General features: G+C 46.8%; 1 protein-coding gene across 4 annotated transcripts in view; it reads left to right on the top strand.

Moving 5' to 3' along the window:
* The window catches only part of LOC143828378 (protein unc-80 homolog), a 179,704-nt gene that overhangs the window by 126,200 nt on the left and 40,540 nt on the right, over nt 1-12,964 (top strand). For all 4 annotated transcript variants that reach the window (XM_077318769.1, XM_077318765.1, XM_077318767.1 and 1 more), the window contains 4 exons: nt 85-303; nt 3,599-3,799; nt 7,459-7,582; nt 11,381-11,506. In XM_077318769.1, the coding sequence (XP_077174884.1) occupies nt 85-303; nt 3,599-3,799; nt 7,459-7,582; nt 11,381-11,506 (670 nt within the window). The remainder of the gene's footprint in view (nt 1-84; nt 304-3,598; nt 3,800-7,458; nt 7,583-11,380; nt 11,507-12,964) is intronic.

Raw genomic sequence — 12,964 nt, 5'->3', positions numbered from 1 at the left:
ACATGCAGAGGACCTTGCTTCTGTTGAAAAGGAGGTCGTCCTCCACTTTCTCATGGCACATCTTTCCCTTTCTGCAATCTCCAGGGAAAACCTTCATTTGCTGGAAGAAGGCCAAGGCCTCCAGCGGGAGGAGCTGGACGAGAGACTTGCCCGCGAGGAGTTCAGACGTCCGCGCGAGTCCCTGCTGAATATCTGCACGGAATTCTACAAGCACTGCGGCCCCAGGTTGAAGATCTTGCAGAACCTGGCTGGAGAGCCCAGAGTGACATCTTTGGAGCTGCTGGATGTCAAATCGCACATGAGGTATTCTGCTTAGCGCAAGAATGTGCTTCAGCCTGTGTAAGTAGGGAGAGCGTCTGTAGAAGCGGGCGTGATGAAGAAGATAAAACCTATACAGTTGTATAAGTTAAATCAAAGAGAGTCATCTCATTCAAGGAGATAAAAACTATACAGTTGTAGCGTGATATAGTATCCCCTCCTCCGTGTCCAGGCATGCTGAGTTGGTCAGGCAATCCAGTAGGAGGAGTATGTACCAGGTAAGCAAACTCTCCAATCTGCATCTCAAGGATGGAGAGGAGGGAGCATACAGTGTATTAGTTTTAAAAATAATCTATTTATTCTGCCTGTTGATTCCTTATATACTTCTAAACATTTGAAAGCTCAGTAGATGTTTTGCAGAAGTTTTTGGGTTAGATGACACGTTTGTTGACTTTACGATGTGTGGATTTGGGTTTCAGTTAGGTTTCTCATTGTGTCGTTATGTTCTTCACTATGCTGTTTTTCATTCACGAATTCCAAGTCTATTGAGCAAATGGGTCTCCATGTAGAGGGACATATGTCACTGCCATGGAGACAAAGTGCTGCCTCTAGTTTAGTTGGGATTCTGCTCTTCAGTGGTGACAAATTAAACAAAGTTGACTTTCTCAGTGGTCACAAGTTCAGTTTCGGTTTGTGTCTTCCCATGCAACAGAGTCTCAGACTAGAACAGGGGAGACCTAGATCTCCAGTCTGTCATGAAAGCCAGCTAAATGATGATTGATTGCTTGACCATGTGGCATGTGTAGAGTGTAGCCAGGAGATCCGAGGACTTTCTGGCAGCCAGGTAATGGATGATTGGAGATAGTTTTGCCATTTCCTGCTTACGTATAATGACCCCTAGTATTCCTTGGAGAAACTACAACCCAACTGCATGCCATGACCCCTAGTGTTTCTTGGTGGAACTACAACCCAACTGCATGTCATGACCCCTAGTGTTTCTTGGAGGAACTACCATTCAAATCCTTGGAGATCTCCCATCCAAATACTAGCCAAGGTCGACTTTGCTTAGCTTCTGAGATCTGATAGGATCAGGCTTGCCTGGATGACCTTGGACCAGTCATACTCTCTCAGCCTACCCTTCTTTGCAGAGTTATTGTGAGGATAAAAGGGGGAAAGGGAGAAATGTATATATGCCCCTCAGAGTTCCTTAGAGGAAGAGTGGGAGAAAAAGATACTAGCGATATAGACGGACAGATAGACAAGGAAATCACCTGAGCATGTACATAAGCCCTTTTTTTGACTCTATTCCATCAGCATCTTGCCAAAAGCAAGGCCGGTGGGACTGAAGTCTCTTGCATCCATGTCCTCTAGATTTGCAATCCAACTTGGTCTGTGGCTGTAAGTAGCCTCTTCTGCCTTACCAGATGTTCACAAATATATAGAAAAAGGGGGGTACACAGTATATGTACAAAGTGAAAAAAATAGCAAGCTAACCAAATAAGCAAGCCTAATTGAATGAATAATCTAAACCTCAATATTTCATTCATTACAGTGATTAGCATTAATATAAAAATGAATAAGTGTGATTATCTATATTGCTAGTGTATATTATTGATTAATACACTAAGGACATAATTATAATCATTACAGTAGTCAAAACCAAACTTTTATGACAAGCCACAAAGACTGCTTTAAAAACAGACTGGGTGGCATCCCCCCCCCCTCCCAAGCTCTTGCCACGGGAGTCCAAGGTCACAGCACCCCACCCCCCACTGAGGTGGTAAAGAGCAGTGGGGCCTTAGCAGGGAGACGGGCTGCCTGTATTGCTGTTGCTGGTGGGGAAGACATGTTGGGTAAGATGCTTTGGTGACTGAGAAGGGTGGGAGTCTTGTTCGTTGAGGCACCACAGACCCCTACCACCTTCTGGCCACTGTCGGGGGATGGGAAATTTGGGCAGGCATCTGGTAAGAAAGTGGCCACCCATCCCAGATTTGTTGGGTTTGTTGGAGGGTTGGGGGCCTTATCCAGCAGTTGTGGGTGGTGTGGATGGTGGGGAAACTGGTGGGGCAGGCATGGAGTGCTCCATACTATTGGAGAGTGGCACAGCCTCTGGTGCTCATGGAGGGAGGCCACTCCCATGGAGGGCCAATGAGAGGCCTCTTAGTGGCCCTCAGTGGGAAGGGCCCTCTCAGTGAGGACCAATTGGAGGCCCTCCCATGCTTCTGGACAGTGTGCCAGCCCCCTCTGACTGGCCCTTTGGGGGAGGGCCCTCCCCTCGAGAGCCAATCAGACAGCTGGCATGCTGTTGAAAACACGGTCATGATTTTATGTAGTATGATATCTTTCAATATGAGAGTGGAGAGCATCGGGTGCTTTTGCATCCAAAATAATAATGGGATTTTATTCTAAGTTTCTTGACTGCTGCTCCATGTCTTGAGAAAGCCGTCTTTGAAACAGAGGGCAGAACAGGCTTCGTTTGTAGCAGGCAACCCGTAGGGATACAGCTGCATCACGTCTATTGTATTAAAAACAAGTTGCACTGCACTCGTTTGATTCAGGACATGGGAAACAGAAGCACTATACCTGTTGAGAGCCTCTTGTGGCGCAGAGTGGTAAGGCAGCCATCTGAAAGCTTTGCCCATGAGGCTGGGAGTTCGATCCCAGCAGCCGGCTCAAGGTTGACTCAGCCTTCAATCCTTCCGAGGTCAGTGAAATGAGTACCCAGCTTGCTGGGGGGTAAACGGTAATGACTGGGGAAGGCACTGGCAAACCACCCCGTATTGAGTCTGCCATGAAAATGCTAGAGGGCGTCACCCCAAGGGTCAGACATGACCTGGTGCTTGCACAGGGGAAACCTTTACCTTTACCTTTATACCTGTTGAACTGGAAACAAGTTATGTTTCCTTTTCTTGGATGCTTTAGGATGCTTAGGGCTGATCCTGCATAGAGCAGGGGGTTGGACTAGATGGCCTGTGTGGCCCCTTCCAACTCTATGATTCTATGTTGCACCAGTTGATTAAGGAGAGTAAAGTTTGGGTTTGATTATTGTAAATATTATCATTACGTCCTTAGTGTAATAATCAATAATGTACATCAGCAATACAGACAATCACGTCTTTTTTATATTAATGCTCACTACTTTAATGAATGAATGAGATATAACGTTGTTTAGATGATTCGTTTTAATAGGGGTGTTTACACAGTTTAGCTTGCTTTTTCTTGTGTGTGGTTTCGACCAGATGTTCCAGCATGTTGTCCTCTTAGCAGCCGCTTGTGGCCCCTGCTGAGAAGCTGCTTGTGCCGAATCCCTGATTTCCCTCTTAACGAGCGATAATTTTAGGTTGGCCGAAATTGCACATTCCCTTCTGAAGCTGGCGCCCTACGACACCCAGACGATGGAGAGCCGGGGGCTCCGGCGCTACATCATGGAGATGCTGCCTATCACCGACTGGACAGCTGAGGCTGTGCGGCCAGCCTTGATCCTCATCTTAAAGAGACTGGACCGTATGTTCAATAAAATTCACAAGATGCCTACTTTGAGGTGAGCAGGTGGGACGGAAACCTCCGGGGGTCCGTTGTTGATGTTGCGCGCCTTGAAGGAAGGGGTATGTCATTTTATTGACAGTGTCTTGCTGCACTGAACTCTTGAACAGCAAAAGACAGGAAATGTATTTCTCCTATTGTTGAATGTGCATGCGTCCCCATGTGTGTCTCCTGACAGCAATAGAGGAAATGCATCTCTTTATGAAGGACCACAACCAGAAGCGGTGGAAGTGTAGCATGTGCCTTGACACACGTATCCGGGAGTGAGATAATCATTCTCGCGTCTCAAAAAAACCAAGTGAGATTGCCCTTGGGAAATTTACGAGTGATGTAGGTGTGTGAATGCCAGCATTGCCATGTGCGCGATCCCTGCGGAGCCTGCCTGCAACTATTTTTGAAATAAATATTAAAAGCAAAAAGGTCAAAGGAATGTAATCCTTCTGCGGGCTAGAAAGCTCTCCTAGTGACCTTGTTTGGTTGGGCCCAAGATAATTGGTTTCAGGTGTTTCAGAACTCAATGTTGTTTTCCTGCCTCATGAATCCTTGTTTACAGAGGAGCGGGGTTCTGGCATGTTTTCACCACATCAGCCTCATATCTCCCCCCTCCCCAGCAGTAATTCTTCGGAATATTGGTTGGTGCTAAATTGCAGCCAGGGTGTATTATGCATCACGGACAACTCGTAAAAGGACTGCCAAAAACGACGTCTTATTTTTCCATTCTTAACGTGGCACCGTTTTCGCATTGTGAAACTCGTTGTGTTATCTTTGGTTTTGCATTGCAAATGCTGCCCACCATTCCGGCAGTGTCTTATCAGCGAGGCTTCTGAAACCAGCTTTAAGGCATCTTTTCTTGTGTTACGTCACTAACAATCTTTTTTTGATGCATAAATGTCTGCGTGTTTTTGGTCCCCTCCCCTTTTCTGCTCGCAGTCCTTCATCAACCAATGGGAGCTTGAGCGCCTGCCACTGTTACTCTGCCTTTGTCAGCAATCACATGGACATGCCATTCGCCCTGGCGACCCAGCCATATTGCTATGTAAATTAATAGAAATTACCCTGTGGTATTTACGGCTCCTGAAACTACAAAACTCTACCTTTGATCAGTGACCATAGGGGTGGGGGGCTTGAGATTCCTACTGCTGATTTTGCTTCCTCGCGGTCAGCGATCATGTGAACATGCAATTTGATTTAGTCTCCCGTTGCCCGTGATAGCCCGAGGACAGCCTGGGTGTTCTGCGTGGCTTAGGAAAGAAGGGGCTTGGCCTTAACTTCGGGTGGTTCTCTGGCAGCCAATTTAGAGTGATTTCCCCCAGAAAACAGTCCTTTGTAGCTTGATACATGCATAATAGGCCCTGGTAGTTTCCTAAAGGGATCTTCTTTGTGAATCAATCACCAGGCCAAGTCTGCCTTCCTTCGTCTTTCCCAATCAAATTAAGTGAATTAAAGAGGATACTGTTATCTTCCTTCTTGTATTTTTCTTTCACTAAAAGGATGTCACTGATGGGAGTGGTTTGATTTTAGGGGGAGGGGTTTGCCTCTCTTGTCTGTCCTTGTCCAAACCAGACCTATGGTCCCTGCCATCATTCTTCACCTCTAAATCCCTAAAGAGCTTAGGGACATTTAATGGTGAAAACATCCCTCTTAATTTTTTAACTCTTTCATGACAAGACACTCTCTCCCACAATCTGCTGAGCATTTCCGGTTTTCCTTTTAAGAAAAGCCTAAATGCTGGTTGTCACAGGATAGGAATCAGCCCTCTAGAACTGCCCTCAGTTGGCTTCCCTTGCCTTATTCCAATAAACATTTCATTTCAGACTTGACCCCTCTTCCCCAATATCAATTAATACAGGATCACGTTACATCTAAAGCTGTGGTTCTCAACCTTCCTAATGCCGCGTTTTACAGTTCCTCATGTTGTTGTGGTGACCCCAACCATAAAATTATGTAAGTGTTTTTTCACAGAAATTAAACTGAAACTGACCAATGGCGTGAAGCTCCATTGTTCATGATTGTATATAGATTGTTCCCCCCCCCCCCGGAGTTTCTCAGTTCAATTCTGCCTCTTGTCCCACCATGCCGATCTCTCTCTTTTCCGCTGCTCCAGATAGTTGAATGTTCTATCTCTATCTACCCCACAAGGCTGTTGTGTGGATGGTGCCCCCCCCAGCCAAGCTGCTTGCCCTGTCGCGACCCCTGTGAAAGGGTTGTTCGATCCCCAAAGGGGTCCCGACCCCAAGGTTGAGAACCATTGATCTAAAGGATTGCACAACCAGTTCTCTGGCTTCCAGTCTCCTAGAAATGACTCCGTAAACCTCCAACAACACCGCCTATATTTCATGAAATGGAATAACGGAATGTTCATGAACGTTCTGTGATGGACCTGGCCTAGGGGCTCCATAGGTTTGCAGAAGTTCTCAAAGGACCAATAGGAGAGATACAAGTTTATTTGCAAGGAGAACTTTAAGAACAATTCAGTTATCAAAGCAGATGCAGGCTAAGCTTCAATCATCTGAAGACACAGCAGTGCTTAGTCAAACCTCTGCCAACAGCCAGCACATAGTAACTACAGGGGTACGGTGACATTGTTGCTTGCAATTGAAAGCCCCCAGTAACAGAAGCATGATCAAACTGCCACTCTCTTCATATATAGTCCAGTCCTTGATTTCTCTGACGCTCTGAATCAATGTTCCCAAATGCTTGTCCCTGCAGATCTTTCTGCCTCACCAGGTTCATGGAAAGATCATGGGATCCTACCCTTCTTATGACTTCCCTTGATTTGGAAGTGACATTGGTATGTCTGGATTCCTTTAAACCCCTCAGGAATGTTGAGGGCCTCTGGTTCTCTAGGCATGAACACAGGAGGGAATTAATCCCTTGGTGAATAGGGGGCAGGGTTGCCGTGTGAAGTCCCTTGGCGAGGGTGATGATGAATACATGCTCCTGAAACAGCCCTTGGCTAGGCTCTGGTGGTGGAAAAGACCATCAAGTTGGAGCTGATCTTCAGAGATCTTCCATGGTGGTTTGCCATTAACAGCCTCTGCATAGCAACCTCCCATCCAAATACTAACCAAGGCAGACTCTGCATAGCTTCCTCGATCAGGCGAGAGAGGGCTCACAAGACACGGTGGCTTTCCTTCCTTCCTTCCTTCCTTCCTTCCACTTCTTGATTCCATCTACCGATCCCGTCGCAAAGCTCCGAACTCTTCGTGCTATAAGTGTGGAACTGCCATGACACTTTAAAAGCTCAGTTATTTGGCCTGTCAGCCCCTGCCCCAGCAACCCAATGTGCCAAAATCCAAAATGGCTGCAATGTCGTCCAACCCAATCCAGGTATCTGGGCTCTTCTTTATGAACTGGTCTCCTCCCACGCACCAGCCCCCCCCCCTTCCTCTCTCTATCTCTTTATCTGTTGATGGTCTCAGCAGCCTGCCTTGTGAATGATGCACGGTGGCAGCCCCTCTTTACAGCAAACCCTGTCTCTGCCGTGATGCCTCCCTCTGCTCCCCCCCCCCCAGTCGCATGGGTCAGACGCATGTTGCCACGCAAGACGTCCTCCTTTGTCTGAAGTGTCCCTCGGCATCCCTCTGTCTGGGTCACCTTGTTGTGGGGTTCCTGGAGAGGGCCGTGTCTTAATGCCGCCTAACTGTTGTGTTCCAGGAGACAGGTTGAGTGGGAGCCTGCCAGCAATTTGATTGAAGGGGTTTGTTTGACACTGCAGAGGCAGCCGGTCATATCCTTCCTGCCTCACCTTAGGTCCCTGATCAATGTCTGTGTCAACCTGGTGAGTAGTCAAACGGCAATCTCTTCAGCTTCTCCCACCCTGCCCATCGTCCGGAATTCTTGTTTCTCGACCCCCCAGAAATAGGTCTCCCAACCGACCCCAAAAACAGTGGAGTCTATTTTCAAAGTGGTGCGTGGGGAGAGAATGAGAGAAAGAATGAGAGAGAGAGAGAGATGGAGAGTGTGAGAGAAAGAAAGAAAAAGAGAGGGGGGGAGAGAGAGAGGAGAGAGAGAAGGAGAAAGAAGGAGAGTGAGAGAGAGAGAGAATGAGGGAGAGAGAAAGAGAGAGAAGACAGGGAGAGAGAGAGAGAAAGGGAAGGAGGGAGAGAGGGAGAGAGAAGGAGAAAGACAAGGGGAGAGAGAGAGAGGAGGGGAGGGAGAGAGGAGAGAGAGGAGGGAGGGAGGGAGGGAGAGAATGACAGAGGAGGAGAGAGAAAGAGGAGGGAGAGTGAGAGAGAGAGAGAAGGAGAGTGAGACAGAAAGAGAGAGAGAAAAAGGGAAGGAGGGAGAGAGAAGGAGAGAGAAGAGAGGGAGAGAGAGAGGAGGGAGGGAGAGACTGACAGAGAAGGAGAGAGAATGAGAAGGAGGGAGAGAGTGAGAGAGAGAGAAGGAGAGTGAGACAGAAAGAGAGAGAGAGGGAGGGAGGGAGAGAGTGAGAGAGAGAAGGCGAGTGAGAGAGGAGAGAGAGGAGAGAATTTTCTTACTGCTTTCCAGGGACCATTTTGAAAATCCACTCCAGCTTGTTACGCCGAGAGTTGAGGGCTGCAAGTTGGAGAGTGGGGTGGTGGATACCGCACATGTAGGGTTGCCAACCTCCAGGTGGAGCCTGGAGATCCCTTGGAATTCAACCAGACCTCCAGACCACAGAGACGAGCACCCCTGGAAAAAATAACAGCTTGGGAGGGTGGGATCTATAGCATTATACCCTGCTGAGGTCCTTCTCCTCCCCAAAGCCCACCCTCCCCAGGCTCCACCCTCCAAATCTCCAGCGATTTCCTTACCCGGAGTTGGCAACTCTGCGCACACACCTAGAAGGGGGCAGGGGAAGGTGTTTCAAACAATTTTTGCTGCTCTGGAAACTGATTGATTAAAGTGATGGCTGAGTATATTTGCTCTGCCGTTAGTAGTGTCCATAGTCTTACCATATGGCTCACGGTTGTCTTTACAATGTTCCGATCCTCCTGTCCTGTAAGAATACTTCCATTGCTGGCAACTGCTGGAGCCAGCCTGCAGACCTGAGTGTGACATATCAGACTGGCAATGCCAATGAGTCCCTGATTCAAGGAAACCCTCAGGAAATACAGTGCAATGGTAGAACAGTTTTGTTGAATTAATTTAAAGCCATGGCAAAGATGTCTGGATTTCTGCAAGCTTAATGTAAAAGTTAGTCAATGGGCAAGGGTCGTTCAGGGATGGCCAACCTGCGGCTCTCTAGATGTCTATGGACTACAAGTACTATGCATGAGCTGGCAGGGGCTCATAGTAATAGTAGTCCATGGACTTCTGGAGAGCTACAATTTGGCCACCTCTGCTCTAAACCAAAGCTCATGTAAAGGGGATTGCTGGGAGAAGAACAATTCTTCCCCATTTTTCCTTTGACATCAATATTTCAGGTGTTTGCAAAATGGATTAGGGCCAGTTGAGGGTTCCTTAACTAGGTCTATAATTTTTTTTTTTTGACTGCATGGAAATATTTCTAAATGGCATGTTAATTCTCAAAGATATTCTGTTAAATTTTGATTCTGCCTGAACACTGAAGAAATGCTATCAGTTACTCATAACCTCACTTCTCGACATTTTTGTGGTTGCCTTCCCCACTCATGGAAGCCATTTTGTGTTTGACTCCACCTCCCATGGAAGCCATTTTGTGTTTGACTCCACCTCCCATGGAAACCATTTTGTGGTTGACTCCACCTCCCATGGAAGCCATTTTGTGGTTGACTCCACCTCCCCTTAGAAGTTCCAAAATAGACTTTTACATTGTAGTTCCTTGAGGAGAGAAAGGCACTAGGCATGTGCATTTGTTTCCAATAGTCCGAAAAGTGCCTGAATCAATGTTGATTTAGGCACTTTTTGGACAAATCCGCTGTATCTCACTTCCCCTTGGCCTAATCATCAAACCACGATTCAGGCACAATTCAACCATGTGAAGATCAGGCAGTTTAAAGTTTAAAGGAATGAAAATGTTCCTTTTCTATCTATTCCATGGTCTATGGGAGCAGGAGTTTGAGGTATAGGCATCAAGTTTCTAGCATAGCTGTGGGAGCCTGTCCTTAAAAGAACCCCCAAGTTTCAAAATGATTGGACCAGGCAGTCCAATTTTATGGGTACCCAAAGAGGATGCCCCCTTCCAACCTCCATTGTTTCCAATGGTGAAGGGGGGGGGGAGACAAGAACAAGAATCTTTCTCCCATCTTTGGAAACAATGGAGGTCAGATGGGGCACCCTCTTTGGGTCCTCATAGAATTGGACCCCCTGGTCCAATCTTTTTGAAACTTGGGGGTTCTTTTGAAGAGAGACTCACACAGCTATGCTGCACATTTGGCACTTCTACCGCAAACTCTGTCTCCCCAGACCACAGAATAGACAGAAAGGGAAATTTTCCCATTGACATTAATGGTGCCATTGAATTTAATAGCACTGAATCACTTTGGATTTGGCTACATCAATTCAGCCAAGTGCTTCAGCACTGGGCTGAATCTATCTGGGCTGAATCCAAAATGATCTGAATCGCCTAGAAGACACCACTAAAGTCCTTTGGTTCTATTTTTCTAATATATTGTCTGTTGGGTTGAAATAAATGTGCAAGTAATGTTGACAAAAACACAACATCGTAGGAAGCTCACTATACCAGCCAGAAATCTTTCTTGCGCTACCTAAATTTAGGAGATGATAGAAATTGCCTTCAAGTTACTACCTAGATATGGAAACCTCTTAGGGTTATAGAAGCATCCGACAATCGGAACTGGTTGGCTATTGCCTGCCCCTCTGTAGCAATTCTGAACTTCCTCGGTGGTCTCTAATTCAAGGATTTACCAGAACTGACCCTGCTCAGCTTCTAGGAGCTGTTGAGATTGGGCTCACCTGGGCCATCCAGGTGCCACCTTCAAACTCCACCTACTGGACACTGAAGGCTGCGAAGCAGGTATCATCTGGAGCCCCTTGAAGAGAAGACTACTGTTGAGAATTTAATAACATGCTTTTGGCAGCATTATAAAGTCCCCGTCACCACTGCCTAAGCTGCTTTCGACCATAGATCTGAAACAATTTAATACCTTGTCAAAGTGAATGCTTAAAAATAGTTGAACCTCCAGGAGAGTCTGAACATTGTATGAAACCCAGCCAAGGACAGACTCAGGACATTACACCGAAAGAAGAAGAAATTTAAAAAGGGTGCTTTTAAAGCCAACTAGAAACGCTGTGATTTCCAGATGTCGTTTCTACAGCATATACTAGCTACATGGCATACCCTCCAACCTCCCCTCTTCCACCAATGCGGTGCTAGTTGCTCTCGACTAGTACTGGGTACATTCCTCAATGTACTGCTTCCCTCGTTCAATCCTTCTGGTCAACCCTGTAGCAATCCCGCCCCTTCCCTTCCTCCATCCCTGCCTCCTGCTAGAACCACTCCTTTTCCTTCCTTGCCCCAGCTACCGCAAGGCCTTGTGGGGGATCAGGCTCCCAGAGCCCCGCCCCAGTCTTGCGCTACCTGAAACATGTCCCTCATTGCCCTTGGAGGGTATGGCATGGACGGAACGTCAAGATCCGGTCTTGGTGATGTGCTGTGTTTGTGTTACAGGTGATGGGAGTAGTGGGACCTTCCAGTGTGGCCGATGGATTACCCCTTCTTCATCTCAGCCCTTATCTCTCGCCTCCTCTGCCCTTCAGCACAGCTGTTGTCCGGCTTGTAGCATTGCAGATTCAGGTGTGACCGCCTCGCCTGCTCCTCAGGCTTTGCTTCCCATGTGCTTGAGACACCCACTCGCCGGTGATCTCCTTTACCTTCTGCGAAAGCTGGGCAAAAACTGTGAGACGAACCGTAAACTTCCCCACGAATCGGTTAAAAAGTTCAGGAGGTCTTTTGTTTTGCAATGATCCGGCTCTCTGGTGGGCGACTCCTGGAGTCACAGTGGGACTACGCTGGGTTCAGCCCATCGAAGAGCTGAGGCAAACCCATCATCCGTTCTTCCTCGGAAGCTTAGAAGTATAGAACAGGGGTAGTCAACCTGTGGTCCTCCGGATGTTCATGGACTACAACTCTCATGAGCCCCTGCCAGCAAATGCTGGCAGGGGCTCATGGGAATTGTAGTCCATGGACACCTGGAGGACCACAGGTTGACTACCCCTGGCATAGAGCATTGTTGTGCTCTAGATTCAGATTTTTCAGATTCAGTTTATTAGTCAGCCATTGGCCATTTCCAACAAATTGACTGTTCAGTACAAAAACCAGTTAAAATTAAGGCATCAAACTGATAAAATCACAAGGAGTTTAAAAGCTGTCGATTGAATTCCTGCATGGTAATAAAAAAGTTACACAGATTAAAAGGAACCATAATCATGAGGGTTTTAATCCGAATTGCACAACTTGGACCTGATTTTTCTAGCGGCGAGAGCAAACAGTGCGCTCTAGGATATGAGAATTGTGGTGATACCACAGGATATCCGTGGGCCTCGTAAACAGGTTTTAGAGTTTCACAGGACTCACCCTATCTAAAGTGACCGAATGCATCTGCATTGAGAGTCAGTGTCCTATTCTACAAATCGGAGGATCAGTTAATTTCCCCTTCTGTTGGCCGTTCAGTGTGATTCCAAAACTGTCCACCCAAAGGGCTGAGGATTCACCAAGAGACGCTTGTATCAGTTTTATATGTCGAGATTTCTTGGAGTTGACAGAAGGAATCCATTTTTAAAAAAAATCAAACTCCAACTTCTGGTATAAATAATTATTATCTAGCTGTATCAAATAACTTTTTTGGTGCCGGAGGGCCCCTGGGATTAAGGTTGGTGCCAAGTGAGGCCACGGTGGAGAGACCAGCTTTGTTGGCTTGTGTACTGTTGATCAAATAGCGTCTTTTATGGTCCTGAATAATTAAAATACAGGACTAGTGTGAGTTCTTGCATTCTGTTGCTGCTACGTAGAACGAACTCAAGCGTGTCTCTTCAGACTTTTGTGAACACTTTAAAGGAGTCAGATTTGAAAGGACCTCTCCCCCCTGTCCCCGGTTCTTGAAAAATCCAATTTTCTTTCAAATTCGGCACCTGAATTGGCATCAAGATATTGTGTTTAGGGATGAGGAGCCTATTGAATGATGTGAAACTTCTCCATTCCCACAAACAAGGGAAAGATACATAACAGGAAACAGACTTGGTTTCTTACAAGGCT

This window comes from Paroedura picta, unplaced genomic scaffold (genome assembly GCF_049243985.1).
Source record: "Paroedura picta isolate Pp20150507F unplaced genomic scaffold, Ppicta_v3.0 Ppicta_v3_sca22, whole genome shotgun sequence".
NCBI lineage: Eukaryota > Metazoa > Chordata > Lepidosauria > Squamata > Gekkonidae > Paroedura > Paroedura picta.
This window is presented reverse-complemented; position numbering and strand designations above follow the sequence as displayed.